At 36.1% G+C, this 26,805-nt stretch overlaps 2 protein-coding genes and 1 long non-coding RNA gene across 4 annotated transcripts in view; 1 reads left to right on the top strand and 2 right to left on the bottom strand.

The window, feature by feature from the left end:
• Nucleotides 1-251: 251 nt before the first annotated feature.
• On the bottom strand, nt 252-13,545 carry LOC120539395 (L-seryl-tRNA(Sec) kinase-like). 2 transcript variants are annotated; one of them, XM_039769414.1, is made up of 6 exons: nt 13,075-13,545; nt 10,336-10,627; nt 4,315-4,516; nt 3,347-3,422; nt 2,811-2,904; nt 252-793 (listed from the first exon to the last, which is right to left on the bottom strand). In XM_039769414.1, the coding sequence occupies exons 1-6, from the start codon at nt 13,261-13,263 to the stop codon at nt 600-602; spliced, it is 1,047 nt and encodes a 348-aa protein (XP_039625348.1). In that variant the 5' UTR covers nt 13,264-13,545; the 3' UTR covers nt 252-599. The 2 variants fall into 2 exon arrangements, with proteins under 2 accessions (XP_039625348.1, XP_039625357.1); XM_039769423.1 differs by lacking the exon at nt 13,075-13,545 and adding an exon at nt 12,189-13,068.
• Nucleotides 13,546-13,654: 109 nt separating this feature from the next.
• LOC120539405 overlaps nt 13,655-26,805 on the top strand; it is a 29,827-nt gene continuing 16,676 nt past the window's right edge. The window contains exons 1-2 of the long non-coding RNA XR_005635611.1: nt 13,655-14,264; nt 18,476-18,608. This is a non-coding gene — a long non-coding RNA (uncharacterized LOC120539405). The remainder of the gene's footprint in view (nt 14,265-18,475; nt 18,609-26,805) is intronic.
• Nucleotides 15,464-26,805, bottom strand: part of zgc:174164 (uncharacterized protein LOC570656 homolog) — an 80,094-nt gene continuing 68,752 nt past the window's right edge. The window contains exons 17-22 of the mRNA XM_039769401.1: nt 26,705-26,785; nt 23,776-23,881; nt 21,722-21,857; nt 19,614-19,683; nt 17,581-17,624; nt 15,464-16,187 (exon numbers count right to left, since the gene is read on the bottom strand). Of these exons, the coding sequence (XP_039625335.1) occupies nt 16,091-16,187; nt 17,581-17,624; nt 19,614-19,683; nt 21,722-21,857; nt 23,776-23,881; nt 26,705-26,785 (534 nt within the window). The 3' untranslated portion in view covers nt 15,464-16,090. The remainder of the gene's footprint in view (nt 16,188-17,580; nt 17,625-19,613; nt 19,684-21,721; nt 21,858-23,775; nt 23,882-26,704; nt 26,786-26,805) is intronic.

Below are 26,805 nucleotides of genomic sequence, written 5' to 3'. Positions count from 1 at the left end.
ACATGCATTCACTGTGTTATTCAGGAGAATAAACTCACAATAAATGTCCACCAATTATTAAACTACCAAGTCAACTTTTATACACAGTGGATCATGAGCAGGTGAGGTGTGCAGAGTGTCGTTCAAATGGTTTCCATTCCTGATGACAGAACAGGGCGTATGATGCGTACTCAGCATGCATACTTTTTCTACCTTAACACACTTAGCAGCATCCTCCCACATACTCTTTGGTTTAAATCACAAATCCATAATATGTGGTATCTTTTTAATTCATCCAGTTTTTATAGTGGCCATACATCCATTTATGGACACTATTTTTCCCACTTCTCTCATTTCCAGACCAACTTTTTAAATCAAAGTCATTGTCTACTTTGCATCCATAATTGTTTATTTGCCCAAAATTAAAAGTATTTCAAAAAAGTACTGCATCTCTTCTCAATGCCAGCTACTTCCTTGTTGACCTTACAGCCAGTCAAGCTGGCATGCCTTAAACAGGACTAGTGCATAGATGTACGGTATTGTGCATCCTTCCTTGGTTTGTAGTTCCAGTCAAATATATAGGGAAACACACAGCATGGAGAAAAAACAATTCTGAAATGTCAGTCTCTGCTTACAATGTTCATTGTTTCTCGTTCAAACATATCAGTAGCCTCTATCACCACTTCATCCATAGATCTCAGGTTGACCCCCCTGCCTCTTAAGTGTCCATGTCTTAGATCATCCAAAAGGCTTTCTTTTAATTTGTGAAGTTGTTCAGCAAGAGATCTCAGATTTCGTGAAGATGCTTGGTTACCTGCATATTAACAGCAAAGAAAATGAGTTAAGCTATATAAATAAAAAAGTAATGTGATCATTGCTAAATATCACCATAGCAATCAACACTGATAAAATGTATTGAGAAAAAGTCAGCATGAATGTGAAATATAAGAAATGGATTTTAGGTAAAGTTGTGAGAGAAGATTATATTGATGGTGAAGTCCTATTGTACTAACTATTTATTGTACTAGCTTCTTCTCTTCAATCCAGCAAGCCTTGTCCACCTCCTCCCAATACCAACTCCCCAAATGAGAAAAAGTGACAGCTTTTATGCAAGACCCGGGAAGGCATCCAATGTCAGGACACTGCATGGAGGAGGAACTTCTGGGTCAGACAAAAGTCCCACAAAAGAAGGATGGCCATTTCCTGCAGCTCCTCCGGGCAGAGCCCAGCAGGATTACCCCATCAGACTACAGTTCCAAGCATGTCACGTGGGTATGTGTATGGGTAAGCCAGTCCAGGAATGATGCCACTTTGGGGGAACATACAGTCTCTGAAGGCTTTCTCCCTCTTTTCATCCACTATACTAGCCTCCTTTCCCAGGAGTGGGTACGGAGTTCATCCTGGCCAGGATGCTAGTCCATTCCTGCCATCTGTCACACTAGTAAATGAGTTCATGCTTTGTTTAACTTCTTGTGACAATATTTTAAATATAGACAATCACACCAAAATACACTGATAGTCTATTACTACCAGATTTTTTTTTATAAATTTAGCCCTGCTTTACTGACATGAAACCAATCTTGTTTGAAAAACAAAATACATGTTATTGGCCTATAAAACAATATTTTTATCAGTTTGTGACTTTCAGGCTGAGAAAAAAAGACACATTATCTGCTATGATCGTTAATCAGAAAGACTGTGAATCCTTACCATCATATAACTGCCATATATGCTAAGAATAAAACATCACTTTGCAAAATTTGATTTTTAACTTTACAGGAAAACATTTCTAAACATTGTGGGGTGAGAGGGTTAGGGTTAGAGATAGGGATTCACTTAACCACAAAGAAAAATTGTGGCTGATTATGTGCCACAGATTGAGCCCCAATATAAATCTGAGGTGGGCTGGCACCCTGTCTAGACAGCTTTCCTACCCTGCCCAGTCCCCTGGGTCTATCTTTCCACAAGGTCCACCAAGAATGTTGGTGAAAATTATAAATCCTTTCCAAAGACAGTGTCATTCATCTTGTATTTAATATTTCTTTTTCCACTCTACACTCTCTGTGGTGTGCTGGTGCCCTGCCCAGGGATCTGTTCCTGCCTTGCACCTTGTGTTGGCTGGGATTGGCTCCAGCAGACCCCCGTTACCCTGTGTTAGGATATAGTGGGTTGGATGATGACTGACTGATTGACTCTACGCTCTTATAAATAAAAACAAGTTTTCCTAACGTTTGCTCAGTTTTGAAGATAATTTATTATTTTTTTTTTTAATATTTGTGTTGTTTTCTCCTTGGCATCTGCTATAGCTGCAATTTTACTCTCTTCTGCAACATATTATTAGACCTGCATTACATTGCTACTGTCTACTCAGGCTTGAGAATCATATCGCATTTAATTTTCTTCTAAAAAGGATGTTGTCGAGATTTTTCATTATGCTATATTAGAGTAATGAATTTTGGGTGCACTGGCGATCCTAAATTGTCCCTAGTGTGTGCTTGGTGTGTGGGTGTGCGTGTGCCCTGTGGAGGGCTGGCGCCCTGCCCGTAGATTTGTTCCTGCCTTGCGCCCTGTGTTGGTTGGGACTGGCACCAGCAGACCCCCCGTGACCCTGTAATTAGGATATAGTGGGTTGGGTAATGGATGGATGGATGAATGTACCAAGAAAAATATACATTTAAGATAAAATGGCGTCAAACTGTTCAAAAATCTCAATAAATTACTACCAGCTAAATATCCGCTTATAAACAGAAATACTAACATTCTATACTGTATATTATGCTAATGTAAGAATGCCAAAAAAGAATAGCAGGATAAAAATAAACTCAAGGAACCTTTAGCTGTCTTCATAGCCTGGGATACCACATGACGCAATGCCCGATCAGTTTGGTGAACAAGGCTGGAGGCACAGCATATACGATCTGCTTCCTGTATTAATAAGGCAAAGTTTAGTAAAATACAGCAGCATGCAGGAATATTAAAGCAAATATATTTGATTTCATTCAAAGAATCTATTCAGAACATTAACAGACTACATACATTATTTTATGACATCAAATTTACTAAGTCTATGTAATTTAGTAAATATATTTTATAAAAGACAAATTACGAACGCATCACAAGAAACTGTTTACCCATTGCACTAGGCAAGACCAAGGGCAGCTTCTGGAATAGTGTCTGAAGGAATTAGGAAGGAATTATTGTAATGATCAATGTTTGAAAGCAATACAAATGAAAAAGATACCCTCTTTTACATTTTAAACAAGAGTAAAGACTACTTTCAGTGGTAAAAATCGAGGACCATTTATAACAGATAAAATAAAATACAGAACTATGTATATTTTAGAGAAAGGTGTCTTGATAATTGTACCTTTTGTCCTGCATCATCTTCATGTGGTAATGGTGGATTGTTCATGGCATTTTCAAATAATGCCATTATAGTATTTCTAAAAAAAGTAAAAAAAAAAAAAAATACATGTATACGCACACATATGTACTAGGGTTGTGTCAGTGTGCTGAAAATAATGTAATCAGCAGCTTTATAAATTAGATTAAAAATTATTAATATGGTTAAAGATAGACTAAAAGTCTTAAAGACAACAACTGCAACTTCAAATCAGCCCTGTAGATTAGCATTCCTCAGCCTATCCTTCCATTTTTGAACCCACTTTCTTTTTCATTGCAGGACAACAGGCAGCTCGAACTTATCCTTATGATTTCAACACTCCACTGCTTGCCAGTGTTTTTCCTGACACACCCCAGAAACTGGCTGAGAAAGTGTGTGTATGTATGTGTTTGCATTAGTTTACTCGGGAATAGACAGCTGGAAGTTATCCATGCAATTTCAGCACTCTATTTTTTGACAGTTTAGTTATTGCTACATCCCTACATCATGCATGTTAGGGTATCTGAATGAGTGTGTGTGTGTTAGCTTACCTGGCAACAGATGCACTTCCTATGTAGTGTTGGTTTGTATACTAGTTAGCTTTGGATATTTGTGTGTGTAAAACAGGATGATGAAGGTTCGGAAAATGGATGGATGAATCAATGCTATATACCACACAAAAAAGGCATCTTATTACAACATATATTTAAAACTAAATTAAAAATATAAATACATTTATAAAAATGTATAATATAAATTTATAAATATAAATATATAAATATAAATTAATACATATAAATAATATTGTTAATATTAGAACATGATCCATTTAAATTAGATGTGAATAATTCAGAACTGAAAGGGACCCTGACTGCAGAAGTCATAAGAAATATTTTAAGCAATTTGATGACAACACCTTGTCAAGGTGTTAGAACTCTTGGAAGTTGACCTACATATCTTTATCCTTAATAAAGTCCATTGTGGTCACCACCAAGCTATTCTTCTCCCATGAATTTTTGTTTGGATTCGGAGATTCAATTCTGTTTGACATGGCGATGATAACATCATCAGGCAATGGAGTTGCTCTATGCCGATTTCTTCTCAGACACAATTCCAAAGGGCAGTCCAAATGTATTTGACAGAAACCTAAGCAATCTATGAGGGAAAAAAGTATATCACTATTTTAGTGTCCAAGGAAATAAAATACAAGAGTCATTGACCACTGCACCTAAAACTTTTAATTATCCAAAAAAAAAAAGCATCTTAAAATCTTCTTTACAACATCTGAAATCAATTTTGCTAAGTACAGATAATAATTTTCACAGTTCAACCTGTGCAAAGTATTTTTACATGTTTGGCAGATCTTTGATCATTACCACCTATCTGTTTGACATTCAACATGAACTCAATATTAAAGCAAGACTCTATCACATGAAGAACTGAGTAACGCATACGATACATGTATTTCTGCAGCTACTCAATGGACTCTGCTTGAATGTCTATTACCACCCTCTCTTCCAGCCTCTGTGACTCTGTGTAGAACTAAGCTAGTTGGAAAGTAGATGGATAGAACTTGGTTATAAAAAATATTTCATAAAAATATTATAAACTAGTCAACCCGCGGCGTAGCATACGCCGCATAATCAGGCCACTTTTTAAATGATTTTTAAGCACAGAGGAAAAAATAAACATTTGAAAAATCCATAATTTAATAAACCACCAAGAAAAGTAACATTGCAACAATGCACGCTACGAACCAACATACAATTGTCCGTGACTGAAAACCGGAGGAGCGTCGTCACGCTTTCTCCTTCCAAAGCGAAGGACGGGGTTCAACGGCGCTCGTTCAGTACGCACTGCCGCTTATGTGCCCGCCCCCAACTCCCTACCTGAGTCGCTTTCGTCTGTGTACAGTCCACACGCACCTGTGAGTCATGTTGACTGTTAATTTTCCAAACACCGCCTCAGTTGGTTTCCACGTTAATTTTTCATTGTTCTTTGCGGTTCCGGCTGCTTTTTTATATATAATCCACCAAGTCACCCGACCATGGGGGGCTTTACAAAGGGCAGGGACGTAATCAGTGCGAGCGTATGCCCAGCACGTACTGGGAATTTCTCGTTCGTGGGGAAGAATTGGAAGCCACGGTCTCCATCACGAATGGGGTTCAACGGCTTACCCACGCCGGGTAGACACACATTGATCCATTCAGTGTAGCGCGCGTGCAGTACCGGACATACAAATGCATCAAAGACCTGTTAATGCTCAATCTCACGTGGCTGAAAGTCACTTGTCACTCTAAGAATTTGGACGCCGACCGCTGTTGGGTCATGTAACTATTTAGCAGGCGGGAGTCTCGTTCATTTTCGGAAATAAACAGCCAAATCGCTCCACCAACTAAGAACTGCCATGCACCACCACCCACAGAATCAAGAAAGAGCTACCAATCTGTCAATCCTGTCCGTGTCCGGGCCGGGTGAGGTTTCCTGTGTTGAGTCAAATGAAGGCTCCACACCTGGTGGTGCCCTTCCATCAATTCCTTTAAGTTTCAGCTTTGTAACCATACTCCCCCCTGAACCCAAAGACTTTGGTTACCCGGTTGGCTGCCCGGGTCATGGGAATGATGCCGCCGGATCGCCTGTTGCGGGGCCTGCATTGGTGAAGCAGGTGAGACGGTAATGAAACAGAGGCACAGGGCTTATTGGTTTTTAAAGACTGCTTCCTTCATTGGGTTTTAACCAATGCACGGAACAAACCAACACACAATCGTCCGTGCAGCGCTCAGGGTGGAACGGGAGGAGAGGAGAAGGACATCCACTCCGCTCCCTCCGTCATGCGGTGCTGATTTCTCGTTCAGTATACACTGCCTGCTCATGTGTCGTCTTTGTACAGTCCAGATGCACCTGTGACTCACGTAGACTTTTCTTCGCTCTGTGCGGTTTTGCCTGCCTTTCTATATATAATCCACCAAGACACCCAACCACGGTGGGAGGGGGGTGTGTACAAAGTGCAGGAGTATCTAAGAAGATGCATGTTTGTCGTGGATGCGAATTGCTGTATGTAGCGTGTAAAACAGTTTCCTATAGTGCACGCGGTCGTGCGTCGTAACCGAAAACTCATTTTTTAAAGACTGCTCACTTCATTGTGTTTTAACCTCAGTTGTAAAGGAACGTTTTAAGGATCCCATGGGATACCCCTCGCAAACAGTTTTACACGCCGCATATGGCGATTCACCTCCACGAGAAACATGCCTCTATTAACAGTCAGCGTGGGTCGGAGCTGCATGTGACCTCTACGACAGCGAATATAAATGGCGCCGGTTTTTCTGTGTCGCGCGTCCGAGTTGGTGGGCGTGGCTCTGTGAGTTGTCGTCGTATCCAATGGTCTTGGAGTTGGTGGGCGTGGCTCCTTCCTGCGTGCACCATAGGTGTCTCACTTGTTGGCGGCTTAGTGAATCCACGCCCCTTCCGGCGTGCTTTCCATGGTTGTCTTGCCTTAGTGAATTATATATATATATATATAGATAGTACATATTATATAACAAAAACTATATATGTATATTTATTAAAATATATTTTTGTAATATGTGATTTTTAGCGTATTAAATATATATATATATATATATATATACACACACACACACACACATTATACATACTGTATATACTACCACTCAAAAGTTTTAGAACCCCTCAATTTTTCCAGTTTTTATTGAAATTTAAGCAGTTCAACTCCAGTAAATTACTTAAACCAGTACAAAGGGAAGTGGTAAACTGCTAAAAAAAAAAGTTTACAGAAAAATAATGTGATTTTTAGCATAATATTAAAAGGCCCTTTTCAAAGAACAAGTAATTGGTTAACAATTTACAGCTGCTCTGCACCAATGGAAGTTAATTCAATCTTGAAAGTTGAAGCAAATTATTCCTACAGGTGTCCCAAGTTTTGTTAGATTACTTACAAACCCTCTCTCTTTATAAAAGCAGTGTTGGAACAAACTGTGTTGCTACATCCTCTGAAACTTTATTTGGAAAATATTGCATTGTATATTGCTATCAAAATGTCAAGAAACAGGCAGTTAACAAAGTAAAACAGACAGATGATTATAACCCCTAAAAGTGTAGGTCTTTCCTTTAAAGAAATTGCAAAGAAAGCCAAGATATCAGTGAATGCAGTTTCATACATCATCAAAAGGAACTTGTAAGCTAACTCTGACAGGGAGAGGTCTGGCAGGCCCAAAAATACAACAGAATCAGAACACGAGTTTCTGAGAGTCAACAGCTTGTGTGACAGGCACTTCACAAGACAACAGTCTCAAGCGCAGATTAATAGTAATCAAAGTTAGCATGTCTCACTTTCTATGCTTTAATTACAGAATGCACTGAGGTATTAAAATGCATAAATGTCAATAAAAACTAGAAATGCAGGAGTGTTCTGAAACATTTGACTATTTTAATAGTAGCTTTTTTTTACTTCCGCTCAACTCCTAAAACCAACAGCTCGAAATCTTCTCTTTACTCATGAAAGTGTGTTGAAAATGAAAACATACCAGTTACATGTTTTGGGGTATTCATACTCTTGTCGATTAATGACAACTTTGATTGACAAAAATGGCAATTAGACTAACTGGACGCATGGTCGTGAATCGAAATGCAATACACTCTGAGAAGACGCTGACTAAAATGCATTGCATGTGCTTTTAGTTATGACAAACCACCTATGGACATCAATTAAAATACAATTTGCTTTTGTGTTGCATTTTAAACTGACATAAAAATTGTTTGCTATATTAAAAAGCAATCAATCATTTGGTTGGTATGTTTTCATTTATGACGCAATTAAACAATGCCACAATTAAAAGCACCACATGCATATGCATTGAATTGTGATGTAGTTAACATGTTGGATTGCATTCAATTTTGGCACAAATAATCTTCCATAGAAAACACATTGTCCTGCAAGTACTGGACACATGGTTGAAAACAACTCTGGACCTGGTGCCAGTCCACTGCTTTGTACACAAACATACAGTCACATGAAAAAGTTTAGGAACCCCTCTTAATTCTCTGGATGTTTTTTATCATTGGCTGAGCTTTCAAAGTAGCAACTTCCTTTTAATATATGACATGCCTTATGGAAGCAGTAGTATTTCAGCAGTGACATTAAGTTTATTGGATTAACAGAAAATAGGCAATATGCATTATAACAAAATTAGACAGGTACATAAATTTGGGCACCCCAACAGAGATATTACATCAATACTTAGTTGAGCCTCCTTTTGCAAATATAACAGCCTCTAGACGTCTCCTCTAGCCTTTGATGAGTGTCTGGATTCTGGATGGAGGTATTTTTGACCATTCTTCCACACAAAATCTCTCCAGTTCAGTTAAATTTGATGGCTGACGAGCATGGACAGCCTGCTTCAAATCATCCCATAGATTTTCGATGATATTCAAGTCAGGGGACTGTAACAGCCATTCCAGAATATTGCACTTCTCCCTCTGCATGAATGCCTTTGTAGATTTCGAACTGTGTTTTGGGTCATTGTCTTTTTGGAATATCCAACCCCATGCATAACTTCAACTTTGTGACTGATGCTTGAACATTATCCTGAAGAATTTGTTGATACTGGGTTGAATTCATCCGACCCTGGACTTAACATGGGCCCCAGTCCCTGAACTAGCCACACAGCCCCACAGCATGATGGATCTCCACCAAGTTTGACAGTAGGTAGCAGGTGTTCTTCTTCCGCCATGCAGAGCGCTTTTGTTATGACCAAATAAATCAATTTTTGTCTCATCAGTTCAAAGCACTTTGTTCCAGAATTAACCTGGCTTGTCTAAATGAGCATTTGCATACAACAAGCGACTCTGTTTGTGGCGTGAGTGCAGCAAGGGCTTCTTTCTCATCACCCTGCCATACAGATGTTCTTTGTGCAAATTGCGCTGAATTATAGAACGATGTACAGATACGCCATCTGCAGCAAGATGTTCTTGCAGGTCTTTGGAGGTGATCAGTGGGTTGTCTGTAACCATTTTCACAATCCTGCACACATATCGCTCCTGTATTTTTCTTTGCCTGCCAGACCTGGCAACTGTGCCTTTGGCCTTCCATTTCCTGATTACATTCCTTACAGTTGAAACTGACAGTTTAAACCTCTGAAATAGCTTTTTGTAGCCTTCCCCTAAACCATGATACTGAACAATTTTTGTTTTCAGATCTTTTGAGAGTTGCTTTGAAGATCCCATGCTGTCACTCTTCAGAGGAGAGTCAAAGGGAAGCACAACTTGCAATTGACCACCTTAAATACCTTTTCTCATGATTGGACACACCTGTCTATGAAGTTCAAGGCTTAATGAGCTAATCCAACCAATTTGGTGTTGCAAGTAATCAGTATTGCTCAGCTACATGCATTCAAATCAGCAAAATTACAAGGGGACCCAAATTTTTGGACAACCAGTTTTTCACATTTGATTTAATTTCATACAACTAAATACTGCTTCACTAAAAATCTTAGTTCAGAAAACACCCCAGTACTCAGATGTCTGTAGGAAATTAAAGACATACCACTGTTATCTTTTTTGTTGAAAGTAAATTATTATGCAGGCGGAGAGGAGTTCCCAAACTTTTTCACATGACTGTACACTCACTGAAGACAATAAAGAGTTGCCAGTTCACCTAACCTGTACATCTTTCTGCCTGAATGAAGAAAATCAGATTAGAAATCCGGTCATAACATGTTTAGTATTGCACGTGACACATGAGTGAAACTAAAAATGCGACATGATTCAGATACATACTGTATATTATCAAATTGTGTATAATGCTTATACAAAAAACACCAGCAATTTATTCATAGTCATCTAGCAAATTTAAAATTATGACCTGTTAATTTTTGGATTTCATGGTTTTAGGGTCTTAACACTTTTGTAGTATTCCTACCTTTAACTTCTTAGTGGAAGAGTATGTCAAAACTTACATTTTCTTGCAAGCTGGAAAACCTCATATCGCATACTCGGGTAGTAAAAATTATCATCTAAAACAACAAGTGGTGCTCTTAAAAACTGCATGCAAAGAGAATCTGGAAGGATTTCACTGTTAATTGATGCAGACGGTGATTGTCCATCTTCATGCTTTAGACAGCACATAAATCGCTTCCAAATGACATCATCTTCAATCGGAGAGCACAGTGCGTGAGGCGTCTTGTTCAGCATTTGTAAGAAATGTTCCAGGCACAGGAGAACTTTCTGTCTATGTAATTTCCAACTGGACTATTAAAAACAAAGCACACAAAAATATTTGTTGTTACAAACCTTTTTATAGTGATTTTCAACGTGTTCATGAGTTAATTTTATGAGCACACTTTTTTTTTAAATCAGGAGATGCCAACAGCTCATCACAGCAACACAGAATAGGAGTATAATTTATTATTTAATCTATTTACTCCATTTCAGTGCATAATATACATAACATTAATATAATTATGCAACAACAAATATTATGGAGGCAATAAAAACTGTCAAAATATAAACAATTTAGTGTAATGCAGAAATAGAGAGAAGGGTTTCTTTTGTAGGCCTTGAGAAAGCCTATGATTAAGTGCCAAGGTAAGAGATCTGTTACAGCTTGAAAAGGAAAGAGGAACCTGAGCAGTCCATACAGTCTGACTCATTAAAACTATGTATGCAAGTGGGTCCAACACTGACTTATTATTATTTATAATAGTAGTAGATGAGATCAGCCACAAAGTGAAGAAAAAGTCTCAGTGGTTAATGCTTTTTGCAGATAATAGGAAAGAGGAACCTGAGCAGTCCATACAGTCTGACTCATTAAAACTATGTATGCAAGTGTGAAAGTGGGTCCAACACTGACTTATTATTATTTATAATAGTAGTAGATGAGATCAGCCACAAAGTGAAGAAAAAGTCTCAGTGGTTAATGCTTTTTGCAGATAATCTTGAGTCATGCCGTGGAACAAGTAAAGAACTGGAATTGTAATTATAGAACTGGGGAGAACTTCTGCAGGGAAATCATATAAAGATGTTTAGATCAAACTCTTTAAGTAGAATCAATGCTTCAAAGGATTGGCAGTTGAGAAGTGGAAAGTAGGCAGAAAATTGAAATGGGATGGAAAAACGATAGAAAATATAACAGAATACTCTGTGACAAAATATAGCTACCAAGATAAAAGCAGAAATATACAAGATGCCAGTGACATTAGCAATGCTGCATGGTGCCAAAACTTAGGATAAACAATCAGGAGGGAGACTGAAAGAATTGAAGGTAAGAGATAAGAAGAATGTGTGGGGATAACAGAACAGATCATGTAGAACAGAAGTCGTAAAAGTGAAAGGGATAAGGTGGAACTCAGAGATTGGGTGTGATAAGGAAAGGACTGTAAATAGAATTAGATACACCTTCATTGTGCTGACCCTGAGTAACGAAGAATTCAGAGGGATGGAAGGTTTACACATTCATGAAATGGCTTCCTGGCAGCCCCACATAATTTAATAACTTCAGTTGTCAAGGATCGTACTGAGTGCCACACTGAAGGACACATTTATATCAGAATACTGTTATGAGCAGGGAAAAGAAAAAAAAAATCTTCTGACAATATTTTAAAGTTGCTGTTACTCACTGAAATTGTTTTCTCAACATTTTTCTAAGTTATTCTGTCGATATCATAATTAGCAGCAACACTTTATCCAAGATATTATGAGGCATTTACTTTTTTTTTTTTTGAGGATTCCAACAACCAGTTTTGTTTTTGATTAAACCCCTCCACAAACCAGTGAAGCAAACATTTTGGCAGCATTTAAGGTTCAAACTCACATGTTCCAAGGTTTGGTCAAATGGGACCCCTATATCAGCAAGATTCACTTAAACTGTAGTCAAAGACCTTTTGATCTCTTAAGCCGAATACTTTACTTAAGCACCTTGCTTTTTGTGCTACTATAAACTGCAACGTCTTGTTTCAAGTTAAGATTAACTTGAACAACCAGCCCCCCTGCAAGCCTAGATTGAACTTGGCAGGTTTAAAAATGTTAAAAAGCTGCATATTTTAGTTTAATTATAAGGTAGTCAGTCTATCTGATGTCATTATCTAGATTGTATTAAAAAGATAAAAATCCACAAGAAAACATAAAAAAGTTGACACAGATGCAAATGGCACTGGACATCGAGGGGGTGTGGCATCATCCACTTTTAGGCACAAAAGCAAAATAATGCAAATATTTCAAATATATACAAAAATAATCTAAAGTAATACAGTCATAAATGCTATTTCTGTCCTTCAATAACTACAGAAAATGACTAAATTAATTTGTAAGGTGAATTTTTTTGGGGGGGGGGGAAACTTCTCGAGATACTTGCAAGTATCTGTATGACAATTTACGATACAGTCCTGTTTAAAATACGGGCTTGATTAGTGAATTTGTTTGCTGTATGGTGGACTATAACAGCGGGCGTTATCTGCACGTTAGAATGTAACTTTGTATTGGAAAAAGGCGATTTACAAAAACAGGCTAGGCTTTAAATCTCCGGTAATTCTAACTACGGGTGGGCTGGCTTGTTAGGTACCCGAGAGCCGAAAGGAAGCTGTGAATCAACATCCTGGCTGGCTTGGCCTTGCTGATCCATGATCCAGTTTAAGTTACTTTCGGGCATTCCATTCGCCTACATTCCGGACACAATACAATCATAAGGCTGAGCGTCTAACCTGTTCATCCGGACTACCAGTCTCGTCATTCACCGATGGAAAGGCTTCCTCGAGAATTATATCATCATAAGAAATTAAAAAACATGGCCATGATCTGCTCCGAAGCGCACTGACTAGGCACCGGGCAAGAGTGGACTTTCCGGCAGCCGGCAGTCCGGATAACAGACACAGAATTGCTGATGGCTGCATTGTTGCAGAGACCTCTGTGCTGCTAATGTTCAAAAAGTCGAAGTTTGCGAAATAGAAACAATTAAATTTTACTCCTGAAAAGACAAGGTCATGCTTTTCTGAGTGAAAACATCAAAAGAGCATAGACGGGTAAATCGGTAACTAAACAGAAATGCAGCACTTCGTCAACACAAATCCACTTCCTAGATGCACGATACATTACGAGGCGGACCATTTCTACGCTTGGTTAAAGCCGATTAGGGCACTAAAATAATTGACAAGCAACTCTCCAAATGGATTCTTTACAGTATGACGATTGACAAGCAATTCTCCCCGTCTTCTCAAGCGATTGGCTAGTTTGAGAATGACAGCGAATTGTTCCGCCTGAACATAAGATTCTTTCAGGTGATTGGCTTACTGAAATATGACTGACGAGTGCTCCGCCTACTGTTGAGGACCAAGTGAGAATCTGAGAGTCACTGTTACTCTGCTTTTTTTTCGGGCATAAAGAGTCGCACGGAGAAAAACAAAACAATATAGGAGCTTCTGGTCCAATGTTTATAACCCAGAATTATAATTTACTGGAAACTGTGTTGTAAACCACTGATGGGAACGATTAGAAACGATGTGTCATTGATCGGCTACTTCTGTTATCTTTTAGTAATTCCAGATGCGAAGCACTAGTTGATTTCCACGCTGTGCATAAAAAAGAAATATGTAACTCGTTCTAAATAATGAATATTTTATTTGTATTCAAGTTTAGGTTTTAGATGGGCTTCTGAACACACCTTCTCGTTTCGAAGCATATTGCTTGCTAATTTCTGGCATACCATTACTGTATGACTTGCTGGTTACTTTTTCGACCATTATCATTCAGCTCTTGTTGCACATTTGGAGAACAGCCTGTTCTCTTTGAGTTTTCTGTTCTCAGTAACAGACTTGTGCTCCTAACAGCATAACCATTTGGGAATTTTTAACACTGTGGTCCATATCAATGACACTGGCTTCCCACAACAGTGCTGGTAAGTTAATATATTAATAGCTCATAGATTATATAGTATATTAGCAGTAGATTTATTTTGAAAAAATGTGTACAGTTCTATTGTGACAACAGCTGGCTTTTTTTCAAGTTTCAGAGTGGCATGAAAAGAGTATTTGTTGCAACAACATGATTTGCAGTTTAATACCGGACTGGTTTAATATAATTAAAATCAATTATTATTATTATTATTTTACATTTAATGGCACTGGAATACACTAGGCCCCCCTTTGACCCACACTTTGAATTAAATATTCAAAAATATGTTAGAATAATTATTACAATTTTTATTTACCTGTGGATATTCTACAGTATTTTGATGTCCAATGATCAATTTTCCTTGAATTATGAAGGCCAAAATCTATCCTAGGAACATTTCTTTAACGTATAATGACAACCAATCCAGGATGATATACCAGTGGCAATTTAATAGGAGCCTATATTTCATAAGATATGTTTGAATTCAGAATACATAAATATGAAAAAAGTAAACAAGGAGGCAAATAATTTCTAAAGGCTCTTTAAGGAAATATGTAATTAATGTTTTTACTTCGGTTAAATACTTAGTAGATACTTCTGCAACATCATCTAAAGATGCTAATTCATTTATTTTAATTCAACATGGAAGAACTATAAGTACAATTTTAAAACTAGGATTTAAGTACCTTTTGGATGCATTTGGAGATGGTATAATGCAAACAGTAATCATATTGTGTGGAAAGTTTGTCAGTTAAAAAAAAAAGTAATAGGTTACTACTTCTTTCAAAATAAATTAGGCATATTGTTTCTTTTATTTTTTAGTGTAACATTTGAAATACATAGTTAAGGAAGGTAACTGTAAGAATCTCCAGCTAGGGTTAGGGTTAAGATGTTCATTAAAGGTTTCTATTTAAACAAACTGGACAATGTTACCCATTAAATCAAAGATTAATTTGAGTACAATGCAAACCAAAAATGCAGTTATTCCAAGACAGAAAGAGACTTACTCTTTTTTATTGGAACATTTAAAGTAAATGTTTAAAAACATTATTCCACATTTTAGGGTATACTACAGGACAAGGCGCCAGGAGCATGGGAAAGGTGCTATATAATAAAATGTATTATTATTATTACAATTATTAGTTAGAAATGGGCTCTTAGTTTAAAGAAATTCTGAAATAATCCAATATGCTGTATAAAAAAATACAAATTAAAACAATGCACACAGTTATACACAGTGAAGGTTTAATTACAATTTCAAAAATGTATACTTAACAGAAAATGACCAATCATTCAGTTCCATTTCATTCGGTACAGTGTAGTCTGTTAAAAAAACTGTAATTGCATTAATGTAATGCAGTATATGTATTATTTCCTAAGCAGTTTTAAAAATTACATAAATTTATATTGCACAGTACAAAAGGCAGCATAAATATGTGATTGCCATTGTTCATTATTGACATTTTTCATTATAATAAGCAAGTTTGAGAATGTTTATATGCATGTATTTAACATTCCAGTGTATGCTGTACTATTGCTGCATAATGAAATCAAGTCCAGTTTTAAGGGAAAAACAAAATTCCCCCTCCAAAAGCTGTTAAAAGATAAAACCTAGAATTGTGTATTTAAGATGCACTTTATATACTATGAGAATATCCAAAATCTCATGTGCTATAAAACACCATCACCTCCCAAACATTAAATAGTAAAGACATATTGCATTGTATACTGTAGAATTTGTCTTTTCAATTTCTCAAGAAGGAACTTCATGTACTCTTCTCTGAGTTCACCCCTGAGTAATATAAACACAGCAGTCTTTCTATCAAGTTGTCAAGTTGGGATGTTCATTTCATAATGAGGGTTAAATCCTGAAGGTCTTGGGGGTGCTGCTGGCCGAGGTGGGTGTCGTGGAGCATAAGCAGTATGTCTGAAGAAAGAAAGGATGTTTCTTTACCAGATGCACTTTAATATTATTAAAGAAAAGTGATACAATGTATCATGCATAATTACACTTAATCATTATACTACATTTACTGAATTATATGTACACATGTTTCAAATCTACTGTATATTGAAAGAAAGATGCAAAATAAGTCTTTCATTTATCTCCAACAGAGTACCATAGATGTTTCCTGAAGGCAGATCATGGGATGCCAAACTCCTATATTAGCTGATTAAAAACTTCATCTGTATTATAGCATTACTGTGGATTGAGTGGAGACAATTGCAGGGAATAAAATGATGGCAAAACTCATGCTGCCCTTTTTCTTATGTGTTGTCCTTAAGCAACTTTAGCCACTAGCTCATCATATCACATTGTGGTAAAAGGCCCCACTGGAGCTTTTTTGTCCACAGCCTGAATCATTCCATATAATGTCTATTCACCTCATGGGCCGGCTACAGTATAATGGACATTTTGTAATGGACACCATATAAAGGCAATATATATGAAATGTGCACTGGGTATACTGTGTGTTTAGTTATGGGACCTGCACTTTTGTATTGATTTGCACTTTACTTTGTTATTGTCTTGCACTATGTCAGTAGGCATTTTATGTTGTATGTTGCTGCTGGATCAAGTCAGTTTCCCCTCAGAGATCTGTCAAGTACTCTCTATCAAACGTATTGATCTTTCCATCTGTCTTTACGTATCTGTATGGTATTTGGTATGTTACAATTCATTACAATACATTCTTCATTTTCATCATTTGTCTTATTGCTATCTTTTGTGATATCTGGCATTGAGCTGTAACTTAAATTTCTTGTACGCAATTTTATTATTATGTTAAATATTGTGCTACGTAATAAACAAATAATATCATCTTTGCTAACAGTTTTATTGTTCTCCATACTAGACTAGATTTTTTTATCCAGTCACACTGGTTACCATGTTGTGGTGGACTACACAGGTTTCTTGCTGGTATTCCATTCACTCCGAACAAAAAGAAGTTCTAAGACCCAGCAGCAACAGTTTAGATTTGTTTTGGAATGGTTGAACCAGTGTTAGGATTTTGCAGGTTCTGCCATGAAACACTTATGGTGTACAGTATACAAACTGTTTAAAAAAAAAAAGATGGGATGGGCTTAACTTAAAAAAAAATCTTTAACAAAAACAGAACATGGGGTTTTTATAATTAGGGCTTAAAATTGCAATAAAGTTCTACTCAATTAAAGATTACAGCTAAAAATCAAGTTTCAAATATTGATTAACATTAAATATTATATTTTATTCATTTAAGTTATTTTCTAAATTAAGGTTTTAGTTTAGAAATAGGGATAGCCATTAAATTAACCTTTGTGCAAAACTGTTTTGTACTTACTCTTTTGAAGGATCAAAAACAGCTGATTGTGAAGTTTGGATAACCTGTGGAAATAATAAATCCAATTACTTATTCAGACTGTAGTAAACAAAATTTCTGTTAACTTGGGGCAAATTTCCAAGCTTCCATCATAATCCTGATTTTTTTCTTATTCAAATTGACAGATAATTATATAAGGTTTGAATTAGTATTTCTTTCAGTTTTTAAAAGATAAAGCACCTAAATAAAGCCCCTCTTTCAGGGGACATTATTAACATTTAGTGTCAAAGTTATTAAGTGCACAAACACATCCTTCTGTTTTATAGACTTTAATTTAAATTTTTTGAGTGCAACATGCCAGTGTACTTTCAATTTAATAATCAACACATTGCATCTCCTTCAATTGTGTACAAAGCCCCTTGAGCACAAGGAGAGTATGCAGTTGTCTTAATCATCAATAAGAGCACAGCATTTATAAGCTATGGGTTGCACTTGAATTTTGAGTTAAAGTAATCAGGCTCAGTATGAGTTGTATAAATGTATAACTAGCACAATTGACTGTTTGCACTTCTGTGATAAATGCACATCTATCTATACATTTGCTAAATATGTTGATTCAGGTTTACCATAACAGAGAACTAGAGCTAGTCCCAGAAACTTTAGGAACCAGTCCATTACATGGCAAGTTTACATATGAACATTGGCATAGTCGTCATGTGAAGTATTAGTACACAGAGAAAGACACACGCAGACACTAGGGGAATGTTCACACTGTACAAAGTCAAAAATTGAAACACATTTTCCTGGAGCAATGTAAGGAGGCTGGTGGTTTGTAAGAAGAATGTGAACTCCATACTGTTCCAGTGTTTTCTACCAAATTTGTTCATCCAAATTATAACTTCTCTCTTTTTCATAGCTACTCAGGATTTATGGCAACTTATGGCACTACATGAATAGCAGAGAAAGTGTTTTTCTGTGTTATGGATCTCGTCTTAAACAAGCAGCATTTAGAGAATGTGCTAGCACAGTTTGCACAACAACTAAGTAAAGTAAGTATGAACAGAAAAAAAAAAACTCCTTCATGACCACTATTCTTTAAAGCCAATTATTATTAAACTGAATTACTTTTATTATGTTATTAAAAATATGTTTCTCTCAAAGCAAGTTAGGAACCAACTCTGCATGGAGTGCCAGTATACAGTATTCATAGACAAGTTCTTCTCTTGGAAATTAACCTACATAGTCTGATAATTGTCTTGTACTAAACAAAAGTGATTGAGTTAACTTTTTAAAAGAGAGTAACAGGAAGGATGAAGTAGCTCAGTGATATCTCAGAAAGAGAAGAGAACAGAGACTCTAGACAGCATGTGTACAGTAAGTGTTAGTGAGTGTATATCTCCATAGAGGCTATTCTAATCAGGACAGGGGAACATAAATATTTTTGCACAGATGAATGTTGCCAAGTCTGTATTCATTTATTTTTTTTTTATAATTCTCTGAAGGCTAATAGCTATTAAAACATGGATTTTGTGGGGTCCCCTGCATAGCCTACTATTAGATGTTTGCCTGCATAGAGTTAGTATAGGGCACATGTAAAAAGAGAAAGAAACATTCAAATTTGGGTCAATTATAATTATCAATTAACTGAACTATATGTTTTGGACTGTTGTGGACTGAAGAAATAAGCATCCCTAAAAAGAAACATAAATATCATGAACTGTAAAATTCTTACAACAATACAATACTGTGGAGCAGCAGCACACTCTGTTTATAAATATCATGAATTGTAAAATTCTTACAACAATACAACACTGTGGAGCAGCAGCACACTCTGTTTTCATCTGAGCAATATCTATAGATCAAGATCTATAACTTCTTTGCCTTATTATGGCCAGCTTTTGTAAATGGTTATAGTGTTCTACTGAATGTAAACGAAATGAAGTTTTTGAAACATCACGTCTCTGCTCAGTTTTAAGCCGTTGCTAAAATTAGCTTGTGAAATGTTGTGACAGGAAGAAAGCCGATGTGTTAAAATGAATTAAAGAGAACATTACCGTATTCTGGCTTGGCTTATTTGGTGGCGGTCTTGTCTGTGGCCCACTGTTTGCTTCTGGGGTTTTTGCCCTATATTGTTAAAGAGGAGAAGAATATTGAATAGAAAAGAACAGAGTACTTTTTAACATCAGTCTTATCCTTAGAAACACATCTTATTCTTTCTAGTAAATGTAATATACCTTGTATACTGATTATTATTCTCATTTATGTAGTTTAAATTAAAAATGTCAATTTTTATTGTATATATTTTAACATATATGACATAAATTAGGCAGGAGAAAGTAGGGTGAAATGAAACCTTTTATTACAAATGCAAGCTTTCGAGGCAGCTAAGGCCCCTTCATCTGGGAAGGTTGCCTGATGAAGGGGCCTTAGCTGCCTCGAAAGCTTGCATTTTTAGTCTATTTAGTTAGCCAATAAAAGGTGTCATTTCACCCTACTTTCTCCTGTATCAATCAATGGCTAACATGGTACAACACTCTACTGTTATATATTAGGCAGTAACAAGCCAGTTAGGAAAATATATTGGATAAATTGGATTTTCTGTTTAATGTGATTTTTATTGCTTGAAGGCCAATGATAAAAGTCACTTCTTCAACCCACCTCCTTTATGAATGAAAAAGGATGCCTTAAAGTAATATAGAGTAGATCTTTACAAAGGGTAATATTGATGATAGCAAACAATGTATGTTAGTGCACATTTTAGCACTTTTAATAACTTGCAGTTTGGAGAAAAATACAGATTGTTAAAAATCTAAGCAACAGATTAAAATAAAAAATACAAAAAAGGGTTATAAAATCTTGTACATGCTGCAATGGATCTATAGAACAAAATAGGTAAACTTCCCTTTTAATTCTGGGTAGATTTAGCCCTGTTAGCATCCTGGGTTAACCTAGATGGATGACTCAAAAGTATTTCACATACATTACCGGTGAAAAGTTTTAGAACACCTCAGTTTTTTTCCAGTTTCCTTCAGATTTAATAAGTTGAAATACAATGAATTACCTAAAATGGTGAAAATGTAAGAAGTAAACTACCAGAGGTTTAAATTTAAAACTTAGGTTAGCACCTGTCCCGAAAGCTGGTGACTCAAAGAAACTTGTCTTCTAATTGCGTTGTGACTTTGGGTCCGCCAGATCTTTTCCTATCAGAGTTTCTTCCAGTTTCCAATTGCCTTTGGATTGTACAGGGCACCATACTCACTGAAATTTTGATTTTTTTGCAGTTTGTCTAAATGAAAGGCCTACATTTCTAACGGTAATAATGCTCTGTCTCATTTCACTTGTTAATTGCCATTTTCTTGCCATTATCACTGGAATATTGTCCACATAGTATTTCAGAGGGCATAGTAACACTGTGTTTCAACTCAGACAGAGGGGTGTTAAGTAATCAACAGAAGTTGGGACACCTGTACAAATTGTTTGCTTCAGCTTGCAAGGCTTAATTTACTATAATTGCTGAAGAAGATCTGTAGTTTGTAACCTTTTAGTTGTTCCCTGAAGAGGGCTCATTTGTAAAATTCTTATATTTCCCTTTTTCAGTTTTTGCTAACCTAATCTTATCTAACCTTAATGTCATAAACCTTATCATCATTTTAGGTCAATCATTGCATTTCAACTGATTAAATCTGAAGGAAAACTGGAAAAAAATGAGGTGTTCTAAAACTTTTGACTGGTAGTGTATCTTTAAATTACATATACTTTCAATTAAATAGTTTTTTATTAATCTATCAAAAATTGCTAACTGCATATATAGCTAAAAAAAGCAATTTCAACATTCAGTGAGTGTTTATGTTAGGCTCCAGTGTTCATTTATTTATAAAACACATCATACACACATTTAACAGGTGGCACATGTTTACATGCCTTTTTGTGCCAACAGAGTAGGACTGTTTTCCTTATCAACAGGGTTGCACTTTGGGGAAGATCCACCTTATTGTCCAAGAGAAATATAGGGGAAAGGTTTAAAAAAATTGGAGGATTATAAATCAGCCTTTTGAGGAATTCTTAGAATATATTTCTTATTAACATAAAATTAGTGTGAAATCAAACTCTTCGTTGGTTTAAAGAGTTACATAATTTGGGATCTTTGCTTCATTGGACTCACCTGTATCGATTAGAACTCTTTTTCTGGCAACATTTTTCTTTTATTGCATTCCTCTTGAAGACTAGGATAGCAATTAGACTCAAAACAGGAACCACAAGAAGGAAGAAGATTAGCAATCCATCTCGTACTGAAGTGTCTATGAAAAAGCACAAGACAACCTTAAGACACTTTGGGAAATCACAATCAGGCAACCACAAAAATCAAGAAGAGGTACAAGCACACTAAATAAAGGCAGAGTCCATAAAACAACATAAAAAAACATTTAGACATTTGACATAAAAAAAATCCAAGAACACATTGGTACTGTGAAAACCTGTCATTAGACTCTCTATTTTATTTCTTTTGCCCTTTTCCATCATTTGACTGCAGCCTGGCTAACACTACACAGCAACAAACAAAGACAGGAGGTTGATTGGGTGGGAGCATGCACTGATAGAGCACCCCACCATAAGATGAACCATCTCAGGATCCCAAATTAGGGTCTGTGGATTGGGAAAAAATACAAGCAAAAGGAAGAGTTAAGGATGGAACCTAATTCTGCTCCCTAGAGTATACTCAATTAAAAATGCAAATCACAATGCATACTTAACAACCATTTCTGAAAGACAAGATAGAATGTCTACAATTAATTTATTGTGTCAACATTGACATTTTTCATATTCATAGTTTTGTTTTTGTCTTTTACTTTAAGACAATGCACAATTTAAAAAAGTTAACTGAGACATCTTAACTCTTTGCACTAATTATATCTGAAGGAAACAGATTATATATTTTAAAGAAGGACCACAGTCCAGGAAAATATCTGAGTGTATGTAAAAATTGAAGTACTCGAATCACCACATGTTGTTCTTCCTGGGAAAAAAGGCAGAGGCAGTATATTAACGTTGACCAGGAGATAGTCAACTTCCAATTGCCATATTGTAGTAACAGAGCAACACTAATGATATAGGATGGTGGTGTACAAAGACGTAAAAAAAAATTATGAGAACATCAGATTAATTTTAAGTCAACAAAATCCACCTTAATAAAAGGAAAAGTGTGTGTTTGTCCAATAGATATGTCTCAGTCATTCCAACAAATAATGCATTACAAGCATTTGTAGTAATAAAATAAATTGCATTTCTTATTCCAACAGATGGCACATCTCACACATTAACACTGCTTTTAAGATTCCCATACCAAGTGGCATATAACTGTGGAAGAAAATAAGACAATATTTTAATTTAACAAAAGGAGGTCTTCAATAATATTAATGCTGATCCAGAACTTTAGGTTCTGAATGTCAGTTAAAGCAGTCTCCAGTTTTTTATAGCTTGGAAATCTTCCTTCCACTCTTGCCATTCCATCAATTAATGTCAACGTACTTGCTTCATGCCAACAAGAGTTAGGTCATGTCTTAGTTAGCAAACAATTGTCAGTTTTATTGCTTACAGAAATCATTAATTTTCTGCCTGACCCTTGTAACTCCAAAATACTTATAAAGATGAAGATTTGGTTACAGCTTAAAGAAAATAATTAGTATAAAACTATTTAATATACATGAAACCCACATACTTATTGGTAAACAACTACATATATTTTCCTAGTGATAGGATTTAAAGTTAACAGAGCACAATACAAACCCTGAATAGATATATACAAATTGAACATATATTCTTCCACACAACAAAGATGTATATATTGCATTTCTCATCCTAACAGATGGCACATCAATTTTTAGTAATGCATTTTATTACTACAAATGTTTATGATGTGCCATCTGCTGGAATGACAAATGTAATGCATTTTATTACTACATGCAATACAAAATACATTCCAATAGATGGTGGACTGCATACATTAACGCTGAAGTCTATGTTGATTACTTAGATTTCAACCTGTCTTAGAGGAAGTCAACACATTCCAAAACATGTGGAGGAAAATGTGTAAAGCAGAACCAGAGAAATATTATATACAACATGTGTACTTGTAATCAGTGCAGCTAGTCATTCCCAGCTCAACTTTCAGTTCTTATAACTTGTTTATGACTACAAACGTTTTTTGGACAAGCTTACCAATATGGGTAGGACCACTGTCAATACTTCCACCATAACCCCATGTGTTACAGTGTGGTGGAGCCCAGCCATAATTGCAGTAACAGTTGCCTAAGTTATTACACACCTAAAAAAAAAATTTAAAAGGCCTCAGTTTTCTTTCTACCAGTCCTCTCCCCATTACAATAAAAATACATAAGCTTTGCCTAAATTTTATAGTACTGAATATTGTTACATTGGTTATGTGGTATGTACAGGGTGAAAAATAATTAACTTTTTTCATATTCTGATATTTTCAACCTTTAAAGCCAAGAAATGCCATTGTTGCTGCCTAAACATAATTTGCGGTCTTAAATGACAGGGCCAGATGTTGCTATACAATTTATTTACAATAAAATTCTCAGTTTAATTTAAATTGCCCCAAAAATAGAAAAGCTAAAATGTATGGTGGTACAAACACTAGAATTACCAAAGCCTACGAAAAAACTCATAAATCCATCCCACCTTAAATCCCTTCGCACCTCTCCGTCAGTATTTTTTGTTTTGTTAATGTGCCGATCAAGACAAGCAGCAAGCAGCCTACTATTCCATTCCCCCACTGCCACAGAATGGGCACAACGTTCTTCCAGTTCATGCATTGATTGATTATCTGGGAGTGAAGTGCTGGAGTTTTAGAATGGAAATGCAATTCATGTGTGCTTCGTTTTTACAATAATCTGTGTAAACACATGATTAAAACACAAATGTTTTTCATATTTTAGTAATAAATGACACAATATTGACATAAACTATATAATGTGTAAAGCCTGAAGTCCAAAGATCAAATAAACACTTTCACAAAAGGTTTAACAATGGTGCAGCAGCTTCCGTGGTGTAGTGGCCCCAGGTTCGATCCTCACTGTCTCGTATATTTACTGTTTTGAGTAGTGAAGTGCCCTTATTGTTATTATTATACAATAAAAACATACATTTGATTTGCGTTTGTAACAGCCGGTGTAAATTGATAATACAGTACTTGTAAAAGTTAGTTTTTTTTTCAGTTTTATTCTCTCAGTCATGATTACGATACATACTACATCCCCCTACCCCCCCAGGGATCTGACTCTGTTAGTTTTTATTTGAAACTGGGATTAACTTTATGGGGGTGGTGGTATTTTGAGACAATAGAGCTGGAATTTCTCTAATCTGGATGGATAAAAGCTGACAAAAATGCTGGGGAATCTGCCTTTTTTTATTCAGTTTTATTGAATGTTCCTGCTTACACTGAATTAGTATGCGCCTTAAGGCCCGTGATGTCAAAGCCACACTGACATAAAAACAGAGACATAGGTATATATGATATGATGGTATATACAGAGACATAGGTATATATGATATTTGGAATTATTCATTTTATAACCATTACATTTCGGAAAACATTGTGGCACTGATGTAACATTATTCATATTCATTCGCATAACATCTTGCGGTTGAAATCAGTGACCACGTGTTTTTTTTTCCAGATCTTTCGCATTCTCCACATTTTGGTGCATGGTGGTGTTTCTTTTGTACTCCAGGACATGCAGAGGAAAGAAAGTTCCTCTGCAAGGTGAGCCATGAACACTCTTCTTTTCTTAGTGGATCCCGTACATGCCTTGCACAGTACATGCGTGTTGATCGCCACCAGGTCAAGCTTGTTATAGCACAAGCAACCGGCCACCTACATGCTCCTGCTCGCACTGAATAAGGTCACGCCTTCTGGTGCATGCTGTCAACACAGCACCGGGGGAAAAAAAGAAGGAGACAAATATATATGTGACATCTTGAAGAAGTCATTTTATGACCTGAATAGTACCAATCAAAAGACATCATCGCACTAATGCAATATTATTTGAAAACGAACAGCATCAGATTGGGTGTGAATTTATGCTGCCGCTGTTATTTAGGGTCGTTTCAAATAATATTGTACTTTTACAAGTACTATCAATTTACACCAGCTGTTACAAACGCAAATCAAATGTATGTTTTTATTGTATAATATTAACAATAAGAGCAGCTCACTACTCAAAACGGTAAATATACGACACACTGAGGATCGAACTGGGGGACTCTTGATTACAAGTCAGCAATTCTTGCTACTACACCACGGAAGCTGTTGCACCATTGTTGAACCTTCTGTGAAAGTGTTTATTTGATTTTTGGACTTCAGGTTTTACACATTATATAGTTTATGTCTACAGTTTGTTATTTATTACTAAAATATGAAAAACGTTTCTGTTTTAATGATGTGTTTACACAGATTATTGTAGAAACAGAACACACATGAAATGCATGTATTCCAAATAATGATCTATTATTTCCATTCTAAAACTTCACTCCCAGGTAATCAATTAAGGCAGGAACTGGAAGAACTTTGTGCCCGTTCTGCGGTGGTGGGGGATGGAATAGTAGGCTGCTTGCTGCTTGTCTTGATCAGCACATTAACAAGACAAAAGACGCTGACAGGGAGGTGCGAAGGGATTTAAGGTGGGACGGATTTAAGAGTTTTTCCGTAGGCTTTGGCAATTCTAGTGTTAATGCTGCTGCCTCATAGCTTTTTCGACAGATGTTCAGTTCCTAGCCTTATCACCACATGTAAGTTTGCACATTCTTCTTGCTTTCATGCAAGTTTATTTCTGTGCAGTGTGTTTCTCTCTCAGATCACAAAGATGTGTGTTAAGTTAATGGGTGTTTCTAAATTGGCCTAAAAATGAGTGTGTGTATGTGTGGTTGTGTGTACACTACAATGGAACTGTAACAAAATCATATACTGCATTTTATATATATATATATATATATATATATATATATATATATATATATATATATATATATATATATATATATATATATACAGTACATATATATTCATAGTGATTACAGCACATATTATGTAAAGTACTATCTTGAAAATAAATCTAAATTTACTTACTCCATTCCCACTACAAGTGTTCTTTATGTCACAGTTGAATCCAAGAGCAGAGGCGTTGGTACATTTATAGTTTACACAGGCCTAGGGAAATGAAAAGCACG

This window comes from Polypterus senegalus, chromosome 1 (assembly GCF_016835505.1).
Source record: "Polypterus senegalus isolate Bchr_013 chromosome 1, ASM1683550v1, whole genome shotgun sequence".
In the NCBI taxonomy this organism is placed as follows: Eukaryota; Metazoa; Chordata; class Cladistia; order Polypteriformes; family Polypteridae; genus Polypterus; species Polypterus senegalus.
This window is presented reverse-complemented; position numbering and strand designations above follow the sequence as displayed.